Source organism: Stegodyphus dumicola, chromosome 4 (assembly GCF_044657685.1).
Source record: "Stegodyphus dumicola isolate Sdum_Otavi_A_Nest chromosome 4, ASM4465768v1".
NCBI lineage: Eukaryota > Metazoa > Arthropoda > Arachnida > Araneae > Eresidae > Stegodyphus > Stegodyphus dumicola.
In genome coordinates, this window is record NC_140771.1 from 153,583,433 (window position 1) to 153,601,384 (window position 17,952).

Consider the following 17,952-nt stretch of genomic DNA (forward strand, 5'->3'; position numbering starts at 1 on the left):
AACTATTATACGGAACAAATGTATAATGAATAAACACAATCTGAAGTAAAAATCCCTCTAAGTATATTTACCCTTCTACGTATTTTAAAAACTACCAGTTCTTAGCTGAAGATGAATACTTTGATGGAAAAGCATGTTTAAACTGAAAAAGCACATGAGGAATATCTGACTAAGGAGGGATACCTTCGTGAAGGACACTGCCTCATATTTACATTGCGCATGGAAAAAGCCAATCCTTTTTCTGGGATTTCGAACTAAGTGTGACTGCCGGTGTTCAGTGGTTTTATGAAACCTGTCGTTCAGAGAATATATTGAAATGCATTTAAAAATTGAGATTACATCAGGCCATATGTATAAATATGGAAAAGGAGACTTTTATGCGCAGTGGTAATTGACATTTCTATCCTACTGAGGGAAAGAATTTTTGTTACTTCTATCTACAGGTATTAATTTACTATGGGGAATATTTTGGGATGTTTCTTTCTACCTAATATTGTTTGAGCTTCCTTTAAAAATAAATAAAAAGCAAAGCAAACTAAGGAAATGGAAACAAAAAGTGAAGTTCGAAGGAAAAGCCATTCACCTGTTACGCTGAGTTGCGAGGTGCTGCTGCTCTTCTTCGAAAGATGAGGGCTTCTCTTGGCATAACTATTCTCTGTCGGAGTGGAACGACGGATCATTGCTTTCGATTCCGTGGCCAAACCCACTGCTGTATCTGAGAGGCTACCGTCTATCTCTCTCGACGACGGATGAACCGGTCCCCCATAAGCCGGTGAACGACCCGTAAACTCCCTAACAGAAAAACAAAATAACAGTTAATAGATGAAAAATAATACCGGAATATCATAGGATGTTAATGACTAACGAGTGCAAATAAATTTAATTTTCAAAGATTTATTACCTTACATAGATAAGGCAGATAGGAGAAAGTCAAGTGGAAATGAGTAGTAATTGAGTATCATAACATACGAATTACATTAATAGATAAGAAGTCCATTAACAGATAAGAATATCCATCATGTTGAGCTGACTCTGAAATATGAGAGGTATTAAACACATTAGGAGTAACAGATTAGGTATTACAATAATTAACGCGGATTGTTTTTGTTTAAGTTTAAATGTTATCGATTTTAAAGAAATATTTCTTTTTATGCTTATATGCGGCTTTCATAGTCGAAGCGTATCAGTAGTATACAGTTCATCTCAGTGGTTACAGAGTTACACTTTGAAGTTTAAAGCATTGACTCATTACAACAATACTAAATGTATTTTTAATTCTAATAAATGTTATTCCTTTCTAAATTTTATTTCATTTTAAAATATATTGTATGGAATCTTAGATTTTCCTCCTATTTTTAATCAAATTTATAAGAATATATTTTTTAAAAGAATTCTGTGTGTGAGTTTGTAATATGTAAATTTTGTTGAACTCGTAATTATTGAACGAATGAACTTTTTACTTCCTTGCACGAAATATTGTAATCACGAAAAATTCCGGGTACCATATTTCAATGAAAATATCCATTTCGACCGCTATCGAATGTAAATTAACGACGTTTTTGCGTAACATTTGTACATAAGGACAGAATAAAGAATTGACTCTTTTTCCACAAACGAAGTATAAAACTGATTTAAAATGGATTCAAAAGAGATTTTTTCCGTGGCGTCTGTATGTATCTCTCATAACTTAAAAGCGCGTAGCCTCAGAACGTTGAAATTTTGTATATACGACTGCTATAACATGTAATTGTGGACCTCACTTTTTGGTTGCAGTCGGCAGCACCAAACGTGTATATAATATATATATATATATATATATATATATATATATATATGCCCACACTGTTACTCGGCTCAATAAGCTCAGTTTTTTTATTCTTATATGTTGGTAAATTGTGCATTTTTTGCTTTAAAAATGATTTAATTATGTTGTTCTTATCTTCCGGTTAAAGCTTTTACGCCATAGTTAATCTGCATGCAATATTTGTGAAATTATCAACAATTTAAAATTTAGAAGTCAAACAAAGAAGCTGCAAAAGCGCATATCTCTTTTTATGCTTATATGCGGCTTTCATAGTCGAATCATCTCAGTTCATCTCAGTTTCTCAGTTGTTACAAGGTTACACTTTTAAGTTTAAAGCATTGACTCATTACAACAATACTAAATTTATTGCTCTTTTGCAGCTGAGGACGATGGTTCGGTAAAACCATTGAAACTAGCCCTGTGAAAATTTGAAAATATAACGCTGATTTTTGTTGTTTGACTTCTAAATTAATATTTAATCGGTGCGTTATTGTATCTTAATTTAAAAGTTGTTCAATTGCGACTAAGCCTAACTTTTTTCTATAGCAGCCATATGTGTTTACATTTGAAACTCAGCAGAATAGTGAATTAATTCTTTCTGCACCTTCTGTGTCTTTTTGCCGAGTGGGACCAAAAGAAAACTTTTAGTTTTGTGCACCGAAAATATCTACTTTTTGCCGAATCGCTTGTTTTTGCGTAGAAACTGTAATTTTAATTATAAAAACTGTTTTTTAAATATTTTAACTGTATTTGGTGTTTAATGTTTTTAAATTTTTAATGAAGATTTATGTATTTTTGCCTTGACGCGAACTAAATTAATTTTTTAAAATTTTTTTATTAAAGAAGCACAATAAGTTCCCCATGTACCACATAGTATGTGTATGAAACACAATACAAAATAAAAAGAAGAAAAAACTGAAATAAAATTAAGGATGATTACAAAGTTTCACAATAAATTGACAAAAAGTGTTAAAAGCACTTCTCTCGGAAATAAATTGGTAAAATTCTGGAGGCCAGTTAATATTAAAGTTTTTCAGTTGCAGTTTCAAGACTTTTCTTTCGTTTTTATATTTAGGACATAGAAGAAGCACATGTTCAACATTTTCCTCTCCACCGAGGCTACAATCACAGACAGACTCGAAGCTCAACTTAAATCTATTCAAATAACTTTTGAACTTTCTATGGCCAGTAAGAAATTGGGTTAATTTATGGTTTGTGAAGAAGTGATGATATGACAATCTCATCTTGATAGAAGGGAAAAATCTCTTTGTTAAGCTCCCTTTATTTGAATTAATGAATTCGTGGTTCCACGACTCCACAATACTTTCATACATGACCTTCTTACAGAGAAATATCTATATACTGAAATTCGAGGAAATAAGTTTAAATGAAATGCAGGAAAAAATGGGCATAATTTAATATTTCGTACAAAGAAATCTTGTGGTCTACACATCAGCTTTTTTTAAAAATCATGATACTATTTATTTCTAAATTTTTTTTACAATAAATACACAAAACTTTTATAACCTACTATAGAATACACATTCAAGAAAAGCCCTCAAGAAAATTATTTACAAGATCTATACAAGAAACGTGTACAAAGAGATCTTTGACATGTGAATTAACATTTCATTATTTAAATCACCTTTATTGAATGAGCTAGCGGTGGCTCTTAAGAAATATACCGCCAGTGGTTTCCTTCATTGCACTCTACTTTAAGCAAGTAGAAGGGGGAAACCCCGTGGGGCAGTAAGCAAAGGGTCGTCCTCGCCGCCTGCCCTGGGTAGTTTAAATTAGCAGACACCTTTGCACAAATTATTTTAATTACAATTTATAATATCTAGAACAGCGGTAATTTCGCATGAGTGCCGGGCGTTCTAGTAATATATATCAGAAATGTAAATACAAATTAATACTGTTGCAACGAGTTAATACTTTACGCAAACATAATCTAGAAGCAATAAAGATAAATTGGATATAATTGATATCTTTGACTATGCATTATCAGAAGTATTTCTTTAACATCAATAACATTCAAAAGGAAACAAAAACAACTCTGGTTAATTTGTAATGTATAATGTGATATCCCCTAATGCATTTCACATAGGTTTTAGCCGACAGCTCGACGTAATTAACTTCTAATGTAGTTCGTATCTTGTCGGATTCACTTCTTTCTCACTTTTGGCCTAGTTTTCCTCCATATACTCTTCTTCTGCATATTGCTGAAAACAGTTAATGCATCACAGTAACTTTTATGGGCATTTAATTTTTTTTAAATGCGCATGATACTGAATACTTAATCAGGCATCATGAGATTCAGATTCCGCGTATTGATCCAACAAAAATCATTCTGGCACCCGAGGATTACCACTAGTCTTAAAATTACATTTATTTATATAACCAATTTGTATCCACACTATTTATTTATACTTAGGCTTATTAATCAATCTCTAGCTCTAAAACATGAACCGAAAAACTACGGAAACATATTTTCGCTAGTTTTTTCAAATGATGGCCCTGAATAGCCTAATGGTAGACCATCAAATGACGGTGGGTACTGGGTTTAAAGCATGCTGAAACCTCTTGCTGCCATGAAAACATTCGAACTAACACAAGCATAGATAGCGAATATCAAATAGATAAATATATGCTTTTTATATACTAAAAAACTGATTCTAAAAAACTATCACAGAATTCCTGAACATTTGTCATCAAATCCCTGGATTTTCGACAGTCATACCTATTGCAGCTTCTAAATGAACTGCTTTTACTTGAAGTGAGCTTTATGTGAATAGTCGATTGCTTGCGTCCGTAAATTCTCAGCCTGTAATGTTATTAACATGTGATTTAAAGTTTCGACCACTGGAATGTAGTTATGTTGTTTGGCAAGATGCATTTTGATCAATTAAGAGACCCTCGGATTTGGAAAAAAAAAAAAAAAAAAAAAAACGAAAAGTACTTTTTCCAGGTACAACCAGAGAAATTAAATTCACGTTCTTACATATGAAGAATAATGAAATTGCAAATCCTTTTACAGGCTTTTGATGCCGAAATTCCACCAGTGCAGAAATATTTGTATTAAAAATTTGGTCTTTGTGTGCAAATTTGCATGATTCAGATTTATTATTAGTAGATTTTTTAGTCGTGAGTCTTCGAATACTGAGCTTAGCTAACAAAAATGTACACTTATCCTTCGCTTATTATGGGTATTCTTAAAAACTAACACATTGTCAAAAATCGGAAATTGGTTTACAAATGCATTTGAATAAGGCAAAAATGTAACTAATATACTATATATTATTTACGAAGGCATACAAATCGTAAATAATACACTTTATATGTACGAACGCATATACTAATGTTTAAGATGAAAACACTTCAAATTTAAAAACATAACAAAATATAAAAATTAAAAAATTTTGAATTATCGTGTTTTTTATCCTCTAATTTGTAATAAAATATGTCAAAATAAAACAAAGGAATGTATTTGAATAATTCCTCTCGTAAAAAAAAAAGAGTCTAAAGACCATACCATTGAAATGCTGGCAATAGAAAAGTGTAGCACCCTTACTTCTTAAGACTGAAATTATGTAATCAGTTCTGTATTTGCTGCAATTAGCTGAATACTATGAATTGCTTCTAGAGATGACTCTGCACGCCACGCTAACAACAAAAATTCTACGTAAACTTGGAGGATCAAATTTTATTTCTTTGGCAGAATATAATTCATCGTTACAGAATGTATCAACATGACTGTTCTGATTATTGCCAGGGATACTCGATACCGAAAGAGATTATACTTTTTATTTATTTTTAATAATCGGCTTTCCAGTATGGTGAAATGTCGATTACTCTAGTTTCTCTTTCTTTTTAAAAAATATTATTTGTCTATTACAGATATCCTTTACACTTTTTGAAATTTTCATCTTAAGGTTTCTTTATTTCTGTTAATTTTTTATTTTAACACTACTATTTTAAATCTTATGTTCCACTTAAAAGAGAATTGAATTAGTTAAGGCCACACATTTTTTCGGAAAGGTGTATTTATTGATTACCATATATAAAAAAGAGTAAGAAAAATCGAACTCTCTAAATTGCGATGCAGACAATTTAATTATATTGCCAGATCTGAAGGGATATAGCAATATTGCTAATTGTTAATGAAGCTCTGTCTCTCACTTCACCCAAGAGAGATGATTTTTTTTTTCTTTTAACATAATGTTTTACCGTTAGCAACTGCTACGTAGAAATTCATGTTCTATGAAACAAATATTAGATTTTATTTAAATTGAAACTGCAACTTCAAGACCTTTGCTCAATATCGGAATAAAAAAGCGAAAGACAAAATTCAGTGTTTTACTGACCCGAGCGTGCGACTGCTTCTATGGAAGGCACTGCTGAGGCTGAACTTGGAACTGCATTCTGAGTCGCTCCTCTCGGGACTGACTAGGGGACTGGAGGTACCGACGCCCAGCGCCGCGGCCATTCGGGATCCGCCGCCTCGACGCTGCACGAAACGGTCGTATTCTGAGTACGCACCTGAAAGATTCACAGCTTTGAAAACAAGTTATGACACAGTAAAAATAAGAACACGCAAAAGAGATGTCAATCTTTTAAATGAGACTTTGCTTTTCTTCGGAGAGATCTGAAATGAACCTATGATACATACGGTATAATATTAGTAACATCATAATATAAGTGACAATGCCAAAAGTAAGTTTAATCATTCTAAAATTTCATTCTCAAAATATCAACTTCATTAACACTTGTTGTAAAACAATGATTAGGGTAATATATAAGGTTTTAACGGAACATTGGGAAGACAGTGCCATGTTGAATGAACGGTATATGTTGGTTAGTGAAGATTGGCTTCCAGGCTTACACCGAGGGCCCGACTCGATTCTTGCATAAAGATTGGCTGTCTGTATCGTCTGTTCCATCCCTTGAGGAGGCAACATTGGTCCATTTTGTGATGCCCCCAGGGCAACATCTTTGTAATACGTCAAGAAAACAAACCATGGATTCAGGCTATCTCATGGCGAATATGTCATGGTATATGGTGGTATATGGAAGGAAGATTAAAATTTAGAAGAACGCAGAATATTTAAATCGTAAAATTATATATATTAGATAAACATTCTGTATAAATGTGAGCCAAAGAAGGCCTACAAATTATAGGGGTCTGGAAACAACATTTTCAGTAGAAGAAATGAGACATTTCAATTTCCATTTGAATATTCCCTCTTATGACTGGTTTCGTTGACAACTTACAACGTTAACGTAATATCAGTTACTATTGCTCTGAATACAACACAAATATAATATATTAAATAATTCTTTAATAAAATGTATTCGTAACAATATGAAATCCTTTTAAAAGGAGTAGTAAGCGTTGAAATTTTAAAACTGCAATTACACTTTATGAAACGTTAAATTAAGGTTTTATTTTTATGATGTGTATGATCATAAATCAGTTTTACAATTAAGCTTTCATTGCATATATTTAAATTATTGACTTCTGCAGTCCGGATGAATTAATGGACTAGTTATTTGTGTTATGTCATTTTTGTATGCATCTAAAGCGGCTATAATTTAAAATTAAAAATAAAATTTTCTTAATTTCAAATTTAAGTAAATTCAGTTTCATAAATAAATAATATTAATGTTAGTAATAATAATTTGAATACTTGTCCAACTAATTCATAAAATTAATACTTATAAAGGTTATGTTTAAATACAAATGGATCAGGTTTATCTTTAACCTTTTTTATTCTTAAAATATTTTGGGTAGATTCACGCTAATGAATTTAAGTTTAGGTTTTTGTCTTGATACATTTCGATAATTATATAGGAATTTTAATACTGAAGTACGGACGCTAAAAAGTTACCAAAAATTGTGGCTCCGTGAAAACTTCAACATAAGCATATTTAGGTGCTATGAAATGTTTGAAAAAGAAGAAAAATACAACATTTGAATATTTACAAGTAAAATTAATAAAAAGTAAGCTATATGCTAAACGAATTAAGTAATTTTAACCACTAAAAAACAAATCAATTGATCGAAGAAAAATAAAAATAGTAAGCTATATGTTAAACGAATTAAGTAGATTTAAAACACAGTAACATACTAATCAATTAATCGAGGTAAAAATAAAAAATAAAAATTAAGAAGCGGTAAATGGTTAATTAGCCCAATTTGGTTTAATTACATGATTCAAAATCATATGATTTTTCCTTTGCAGTAATGATAAAGACTAGATGTTTGTGCTGGTTTGGTGCATGCAAGATTTAATGGAATCGAAACAAACCCATTATTTCGGCCATCACTCAGGCGGAACAGGCAACAGTGGAACGAGTATGGATTACAAGCGAGCTGGATTTTAATGTAGATATTTGCTGTATCAGAAGAACAGACGCACAAAAAATTTGTAAAATCTATAAAAATTTAGAACATTTTTCTTTCCCCTACAATTAACAAAAACACTGTCTCCTTTTCCGTATAGAATTTTGAGGTATACTGAAATCCCCGAAACCATTAGGATTCATCCTGTAAATTTAATAAGTTAGACATGTTTTTCGAAGAAAGGTGGCTACAATTTTTACCTTCTTAAATACTTTACTTTATAATTGATAAAGTCCTCCCATACATAAAATTTCCTATATAAGGTATGGAATTTTATGAAAATAGTTTCTAAACTGAAATATAACACTTCTGTAAAATAAAAATTTAACTTATATGCAGTGGCCATTAAAAAAGTCAAGTTAAGGTGATGCTCGTTCCGGTTTAAAGTTAAATATAAAACATTCCGTACTGTTAAATGCAAAATTTGAGGAAATATGACTGTTAAGCTACTTCATTGGAACAGCTATAAAATTAATAAGAGCGCTTTTTAGCCAATATGGAGCCATTAATCGTTGAAATGAGCAACTATTTAATCTAATCAAAATAGTTTAATGGGAAACACTGAAAAATGATACAAGTTGATAAAATTTGAGGGTAACATTTATTTGCTGAAAATTTTACATTTTGGGCGTTCTATAGCAAATGTATAGAAAAATTAGATTTCATATTTACAGAAAATTTCCACTCCAATGCAAAAGCGGTTTTCATAAAATTCTTTGCCTTATTTTCAGCAACTTTATAATGTAATAAGTGTCAAAAATTAGTAGTTAATGAAATAAATCCAGCAGTCGGTTTTTTTCGTACACCCTGTATAAAACGGTTTTCTTTACATTTCCTATTTAAAGATATTAATATAAATGCACAAAATTAAAAGTTCTTTGATTGTAATAAAAACTATATATATGTAAAATAAAACTAGCAAATTTATAAATGAATAAATAGTAAGAAAAATAAAAAACCCGTAAAATGAAAAAATAAATAGTGAAAAAAATAGTAAATTCTCCATATTCCATTGAAAGAGATTCCACTGAAATTATTCATTTCATTATTCCATTAAAATATTTTTAGATATATATATATATATATATATATAGTGAGAGAGAGAGAGAGAGAGAGGGACAGATAGATATATATCTTAACGATCTTATCTCCGGGAGCGTCGTCCAGGGTACCTACAGAAAAGACTCATGGTATACTTACAAACGACTACAAGACAACACACATCCAACTAAGTTTTCTGCTGCAGTCGAATTTACACTTTTGCTTTTAGACTTGCAGTCAGCCTCCGCTAACTATTATACCGTCTAGAGCGGCTTGGCTTAAAAAGCGTATAAACAATAAACTACTTAAAAAATTATATGCAGAAAAGTATGTAAATATACAAGTAAGTGTATTTTACCTGAGGAAGTTGCAGCTGCCGGATTTCTAGCTTTATAGAATCGTTCTTCCAAATCCGAACGAAGAGTGGGGACCTGTGGTAGCTGCCTCTTCCGGAAACTGTTGGGTGGGGGTAGGAGACGGTGAGCATTGGAGGGGCGGGGCATTGGCTGAAACTGCGGCCTGAAGTAAACGTAGAATGTAAAAACGGACAGATTAAATAAATAAATAAAAAGAGACACACAAAAATTCCATGCATCTTTAAAAAGCTAAAAAAATTTCAATTAAGGGAATAAAATTTTTTTTAAATGGCAATTTTCTATACCTAGTTCCTGCTAACACTTGCATTAGCTATTTAAATTACAATTTAAAAGCTAATGGAACTATCGAACTATTGAAATTTCTTGAAAATAAGTACATTGCGAAATAAGTACATTGAAAATAAGTACATTGAACTATTGAAATTTCTTGAAAATAAGTACATTTAACTGCATTGCGATATTTGCTTCTTGTTTATCTACTGCTTACCAATCCAATCAACTGTCCTCTTTATGAACAACTGATTAACAACGGAAGAAAAAATTCTATTACACTCAAAGATTCGGCACCTTATGCTATCAGTACAGTTGGTACAGCGCTTACAAACTGAACATATTAAAAATTCTAAATAGAATATGTCTTTATTCATTGTTGCTCGTGAGAGTGATTTAGTTAGTGTCGTTCGGATATCAGCGCCCTAAGTGGCTGTCTGTGTTACCTATACTTGAAACTGGCTTTGCCGTTAGGCGTGTTTCGAATGTAAAATGACTGCAAAAATTGCTTGATGATTCAGAAGTATATTAAATTCACTATAAATAAAAGCTGTGGCTATGAATACTTGTTGAATAATTTGAATAATGCAATCTTAAAATTGTAACGCTACATTTTCACAGAATCCGTATTTCAAAGGGAAATATTAAGGAAGTTAAACTAAACAGTAATTGGTTATTAATTAAAAAAGCAATAGAGTTTTAAATTTAAAAAATATCTAAATTTCAGGAATTATAATACGTTCCCCCCCCAATTATTTGTGTGTCTTCGCACAAGAAACTTTGACTATTTCTGTTACAGCTTATAGGTGCCATTAAAGTTGCTAAAAGGAAGCATTACTTGAATATTTAAATGTTTCAAAAAGCAGATGTCAATATATTTTGCTATGGTGATACAAAAATTCTCCTTCACTGAATAAGAAGTTTGATCAAAGATTGGAAGGCCTTATGTTTCGAAATATGTACGGGAAATTAAAATAAATATCAGTACACCGCCACGATGGAAATACTGTAAAGGTACTGAAAACCTTGTTGGTATAATTTTACGTTGTTATAGTGAGGAACACTTTGCAAATGTAATAATACGAGTACTCGATCTTGTTTGTTTGGAAGAAAAAGCTTCTGCTAAACTTGAAGGAAAAAGGATTCTAAGAATAACGTAAACGGGTAGTTTATGCTTTATTTCAAGATCATCCAAAATTTAAACATCTCCTTAAATGCTATTCTTAGATTGAGTGAAATAATACAAATCTTGAAGTCTGGTAAAAACTTGAATTCAAATAGTAAAATTCTATTCCCAAATTCATTTTTTGCCGGACAAAATGCGTTGTGAATCTAAGGATGATTAACCTACTTCCAGAGGACCAAAACACGGAATGATTCTGCCAAAGAAACATTACGTTGCATAATTAATTATTATGCAGACATATATTAACTTTCAAGTGAAATCTGAAATGGGAATTTCATTCCTGTCGCAAAAGTTGTGAGTAATTAATGACCGAAAGCCAGCTAAAGAAATATCTGTAAACGTACGAAGTGCTTTAGAAGTCGAATAGATTTACGCTAGTCAAATCATTTGTGACCTCGAGCGCTTTGTTATAATCGATTAAATAGAACAACAGATCATACTTGATATTCCGCTTGCATGTGTAGTCCTAAGGACAGAAGTTTCTAGGACTGGAACCAATTTCTTGGATTCATTTACGAGAAGAATAAGAAAAGTAAGCTGTGTAATGCGAGTTGAATACTATCTTTGTAATGTAAATGCGCTTTCATAACCAGCCATTTCATTAAACGAATTACTTTATATTAAATATCCCAGTAGACGACAATATGAAGCGACACATTCCTGGGCTTGATTAAGACAGCATGATACCCTAGGCAAAGCGCTCTTTTACACAGAATCCACAAATATCCTCTTTTCTTGTTTATACGAAAGAAAAACAAGGTTATGAAGAATTATATGATGATTTGCGAGGCAAACTTGAGCCACAGAGTTGGACAATTTGGACCTAGGAGATAATCAAGCTCTTATTCATGTCTAAAATTTCTTTTACCCATATGGAAAATAGTTTAAAATCTTTCGCAGATTTGAGAAACATTAGGTCTCGGATTATTTTCCCCATTTAATGGAAAGACCAACCCAAGATGATAACTACATATAACATAATAATGAAAGATTTAGTGCTAATGAAAGAAGCTAATCCGCTAACAAAGTTGACTTAATTATCGAATTATATCGAGGCGAAGATGCAAAAGTTTGAGTTAAACCTGAAAACTTCTACTGATAAATTAAAATTCTCTGTTACAAAACTATCACTATTCTTGGCTATCTTTCTTCTGATATTTGAACTTAATTTTCATTTTTGTATTTTAGTTTTTTTCGTTAAATTCATATTCTAATTTTAGTATCATACTTTTTAAAATTAAGTATTGCGTTTAGTATTGTACATGTTTGTATTCTAATTTTGAATTTACTTAGCAAAATATAATACTGTATAAGCCATTATCCATCGAGCAACGGATGTCTGATGTCCGCTTAGAGGTGTCTTGGTATGATGATATATGATGATAACAGTAAGAACCAAATTCAAGCTGCTACATATTGGACGTAATAGAATGTTATATGACGGTGTTAAAAAGAAGAATATGGCTAAATATTCTAGAGTTTAAGTGAGAAATTAACCGGTTATTACAGAAGTTTGATTATTTAACACTTTTCCTTATAAATATTTTTCCTCGTTTGAATGTGTTCACCGTCAAGGACCAAAACATCTCGTGGAATTTAGTACACAATTATGGACACTTTGTTAACCCAATTTTTACTTTAGACGAAACTAAGTATTCTATTTGCAATATTGCATTGCAAATATTTTGTACCTCAGTTCCGGAGGCGAGAGTGACCTAGAAGAGTAATCCGGCGTTCTTCTAGAAGTAGGGTCGGCCATGGATCGCGACCGACGTCTGTTCTCGAGACCAGTCTCTCTCAAACGACCTCGGGGGTATTCGACCATAGGTGAGGCAGTCGCCAAGGAGCGTGACCGCTCACCCATTGGGGACGTCTGAGGATATGTGGGTGTAATACCCATTGGAAGGCCAGTCTGTTTTCGTCCATCTTCTTCGAAGAAGGGGGAGCTGCAATCTACTGCCATTATACGGCGCTCTGAAACAAACACATGATGTAATTAATATTAGTACAAGACATATTTCAGCTGATGGATATAACTATTATTCTATAGTTGTACTAATAGTAATAATTAGTTTCATTTTGAATAAAATTTAGGTACAAGCTGGATTCAAATTAGAGAAATTTAACAAACAGAACATTTAACATTTTAAGATTTGTTTTTATAAATCCTGATAAATTTTAATACAGATAATTAATATCAGAAATCGCCCAAGATTGTCAGTAATCAAAGCCCTCATTTGGAGATCAATGGTTACGATTTTAATTCCCAGTAAAAAACTTTTATATTTAAAATTTTGATCAACAAAATTAAACAAAAACAACTTTGATTAAAAATTTAATATTTTGAGGAGCCTAAATGTTTTATGTACCCAAACAGATGGGTGAAAATTATTTACACCAGCAATTATATTCGCCAAATATAATTTTGACGAAATTGAACTATTAATTGATTTTAATTTTTTTGCGTTGCTTTTCAGTCATGCTTCCTTTGGACAACACATAAAGACATCACTAGATCAGCATTAAAACCTGAAACCTGTCTATCTTTTATAAGGTATTCCTCCCGCCTTCTTAGCATGCCTTCCTGATGTAATGGTCAGCACGCTCGGCGCATATTCGAGAGGTTCGTGGTTCGAGTCCCAGCGAGGGCATTGCTCATTTTTCAAGTCTTCCCTATTGAAGTAACCTAAATGTCTCTACACGTTTACTATAAGATTGACAAACCTTTCTAATTTCTGTTCGAGAAAGAAAAAGGGCACCGTAAACAAAAATTTATATAATGGTTAACAACACCGATAAGATTTAATGTTTTCATTTCAAAGCATTAGATTTAAATTTAAAAAAAGAATAAATGACATGCCGAGTCAAAAATTCTTTTCATCTAAAAAAATCGTTCGATAATGATAAAAGCTATGAGGAAAATTAGCTATGAGACTACGAAGGTAAAGAATTAATTAATATAAGGCAGCAATTAAGTAATTTATGTAACTAACTAGAATGATGTTAGAATATTGAACATGAAATTTTGGATCCGGCAATGAACTCTATTGAATAGTCACACGAACGCTAGCTTCAGGGGTTTATATTCGAGACACAGAAAAACTCATGCTCTTCTGAGGCCCATAAACAGTGCTGCCGTTATTTGTATTATTGACTTACTTTTAGAAGTGTAGGTTGTCTATTTCATGTGCAGTAGAGCTCAAAACCATATTGATATGAGCTGATAATTTCAAACTTTTCAATGCACAGGCGGAGTCCGCTGCAGTGATGTGCTCGGACTATTTGTCGATGACTAGCAAAAAACCAGTGGCCTAAAGGAATGTAGATATGCTGGGTCATTGCTCTCTTTTCTGAAAAGATTACGTTGATCAACTTCAAATACCATAGAAACACCATCAATTGAAAAACCGTGGAAAAATCTAATTCTAGATATTCGTTGGTCTTTTTTATCAGTAGGAAAGGGACAATGGGATTAATTAATTTGATTACATAATTACAGATCCAGGCGTTGTCATGTACTTTATTATCTTCTTATACGTTATCTTGAACGAATACTAATCTTATTCTCTTTAACAGGGGCTTCATTGAATTTCCAATATTGTGACAGTTTGAAGTCTGTAATAGGAGACTATCTGGTTGTCTAAAAAGTCGTCACTGATTTTTTTCTATGTTCTTCAAAGGCTTTTTATTTATGTAAAGAACAATGAACAGTCAGTAAAATATTGCTGGTTTTGTGCGATACCTTTTTGCTTTCTTTTAATGAGCTTCGTAATTTTTCATTCAGAAAAGAACCTAGCTTTATCAGTGAAAAGATGAACAGGGCGGATTTACGGTCTCTTCTGAACTGAATGCTATAACCATGAAAGAAATTTTGAACAGATCGAAAAAAATTAAAAGTCTGAGAGCACGAGATCAGGAGAGTGTAATAAACATAGCAACACCTTTCATCCAAACTCCAATATATGTTTTGTCAGGGGATCAAACGTGTGTTTGGTATCCCGTTATCGGGATGGAATGGAATTCTTATATGATTAATGAGGTCTGGAAGTTTCTGGAGGATGGATTCGTTGAGATTGTTCGTTAGCGACAGCATACATTCGAAATGATTTGTAGGAGGTAGGAAGCTTGGTAGGAGCCTGGAAACAACACCACACGCAAGTTTGGCCACTGACAAAAATTATTGGAGTTTGGATGAGCGTATCATACTCACCTGATCTTGTGCCCTCAGACCTTCACTTGTTTCGATCTTTTCAAAATTTCTTTCGTATAACATTGAATTGAGATGAGACTGTAAATCAGCATCTTGCTTGGCGTTTCGCCGATAAAACTATGCTGTAAATGAGGAATTCTAAAGTTCGTTAAAATAAAGTAAAAATTTATCAAACGGAACAGGGATATACTATTGACCGATCATTGTTCTTTACATAAAAAAATGATCTATGAAGAAGATAGAAAAGATGCGTCATGACTTTTCAGACAGCCCAATAACATGTAAAAATTTAGTAACTTCTTTTTCCGCAGTCCTAGTTATACGTACCTTTATTTGATCAATAAGATAGCGAATGAATAGTTTTGCATCTCTGACAGCTACTGTAAGTGGTAAATATGTGGTATAAAGGATTTTAATAGTTGCTTTGTAGATATGAGTAGAAAAATGCATTGTTGTTGAGTTGAAAAAAGTTGAATTTTTCAACTTTTTTTATAAATAATTTTTAAATAACAAGATTTTTTAATATCGTTATTTAAAATTACAGTAAAAGATAGAAAAAGGAAGTAAAGGAACTATTGCTAGAAAATTAAAAAATCTTCATGTCAATGGCAAACCTGTACGTCACTACTGGAATGATATTCCTAGTTAGATTGTGGTCTAATGAAATTGCTCGAAGTTTTTAATTCTTGTGAGTTTGAATTAAGTCTTTTCACCTAAGTCTTATAATTTCACTAACGTTTTAAATTCTTTGGATTATATGCTATACGTTTAACGTTTTCAATTCTTTAAATAAAATAGAATTCTCTTTATTTAAGATATAAGATTCTAATTAGAATTTATTTTGTTTTTTCCCTGCTTTGGGGAATGGCCAGAATTTTCGGGAGAAACTATTATAATTAAAATACATTGAAATGGTTCATCCGCTAGTTCTGGTACAGAAAAGCAAAATTTTTGTAGAAGAGAGATTTCAATTAATTTCAATGTTCCTCCCCCCCTGACGAAGTGGCATTGAAGTTAATTGAATTCCTCTTCTGTCATGTTATTTTTTCTTTAAATTTCATTAATTTTTTTAATTGGGTTATTGCTTGTTTAAAAGTTTTTTCTTTCTTGCATTTATAGGATTATTTGAAATTTATTAATTATGAATTTCAATTTTTGGTCTTTGTGAAAAATTAGTTCTAAATTTCTTAATGTCTTTACTACATATACAGATACATTTCAGTTTAAGTTATTATAAGAACTTTTTAACTTCGTCGTCGACAGATAGACATGAGAATCGTAAACAGATAAGAAACGACAAACCTGTGTGCGCAGAAAACTTTTCATCGTAATCGGACAACTCTTCGTCGGACAATCTGCTACCAGTCGGCGAGATAGGCGTTATTTCTGGACAAGCTTTAGCTTCATCTCGATGCATTGATAAGGTGTACCACTGAGGTATGTCATTCAGTGATACGGCTCCTAAGCTGATAACGACCTTTAAAGACATAAAATTATCCATTATCAATAACTGGGACATACATATCATAGAATATCAGCACTAAACTACTTTAAGAATTTTATAGGAGCTACTTTTAATAAGAATTTTACAGACGAATTGTCTGTAGCAAAATATTTCTTGAAATTAGAGCTGCATTAATGCTTTTCCTAACATCAGGAAAAAAAAAAGAGATGAGTATATTGTGGATAGTAAGTCTTTTTTTGCTGCCAGATAGACCGCACTGCTTGCATGTGCTCCGATGCCGTCCTTGCATGAGTACAAATTTTGTATCATATGTTCGAAGAGGAAAGATTAGATAACAAAGAAAAATGTCTTTTTAAGTAAAACTGGCTTGTGCGCTAGACAACACAAAACAACGAAAACTGCGATACATTTAATCCTTTCGTTGGAAACCGAAATCTGAATCAAATTACGAATGCTCAGCAGTCGTATCCACTGAGATATTAGTGAGCTTAGAAGAAAGAATACCAGTAGCCAAAACGAAGTATCATCTATATATTTGATATTTTCTCTATCATCATAAATAGTTTTATATCAACATCGTTACTGAATACTTCATGACATTATGACTGATTACTTCATTCACGACGAAATTTTGATAATTAATATAGCGTGTAGAGAAGAGTTACATGTCAGAGTAGTGCAAACTTAGGCCAAAAAATTAGGTTAATGTCTGTTTTAAATTAAACTGTATCGATTTTGAAAGCGACTAACATCAGCCCTTCCTCTTAAGAAGCAAAGTATTTTGTTGCGAGGAGAAAATGAAGAACCAATTAAATATGAAAGACAAAATGAATACATAGGGAAAAAAAGGCAGTAATCATAGTTATGAACTTATCTATCGAACAAGAAATAATTTTAAAAAACGAAGATATGGTATTAGAACTTTAAAAGTTTTGAAAAATGGATCGGAACAAATGTCATTTAAACTAAAGTAAATAAGCTTTGCCAACGTGAAAGACTTCAAGAAAATTTATAGATTCATTAAGTTTATCAGAACAGAAAACATGAAAAATGAGAAATCTTCCCGTGGGATTCGATCTTCGGACCTCTCGATTGCTATAGCTGGTTATACTTCCAGTTACACCAAGAAGGCACGCGATTTGGGGGAGAAAATACTTTGACATTCTTCTCCATTTAAAGAGCGGCGGGGGAGGCGG

General features: G+C 32.1%; 1 protein-coding gene across 6 annotated transcripts in view; it reads right to left on the reverse strand.

Moving 5' to 3' along the window:
• Positions 1–17,952, reverse strand: part of LOC118191120 (regulating synaptic membrane exocytosis protein 2-like) — a 231,493-nt gene that overhangs the window by 37,956 nt on the left and 175,585 nt on the right. For all 6 annotated transcript variants that reach the window (XM_035361922.2, XM_035361915.2, XM_035361928.2 and 3 more), the window contains exons 12-16: positions 16,594–16,768; positions 12,773–13,055; positions 9,607–9,767; positions 6,169–6,343; positions 584–792 (exon numbers count right to left, since the gene is read on the reverse strand). In XM_035361922.2, the coding sequence (XP_035217813.1) occupies positions 584–792; positions 6,169–6,343; positions 9,607–9,767; positions 12,773–13,055; positions 16,594–16,768 (1,003 nt within the window). The remainder of the gene's footprint in view (positions 1–583; positions 793–6,168; positions 6,344–9,606; positions 9,768–12,772; positions 13,056–16,593; positions 16,769–17,952) is intronic.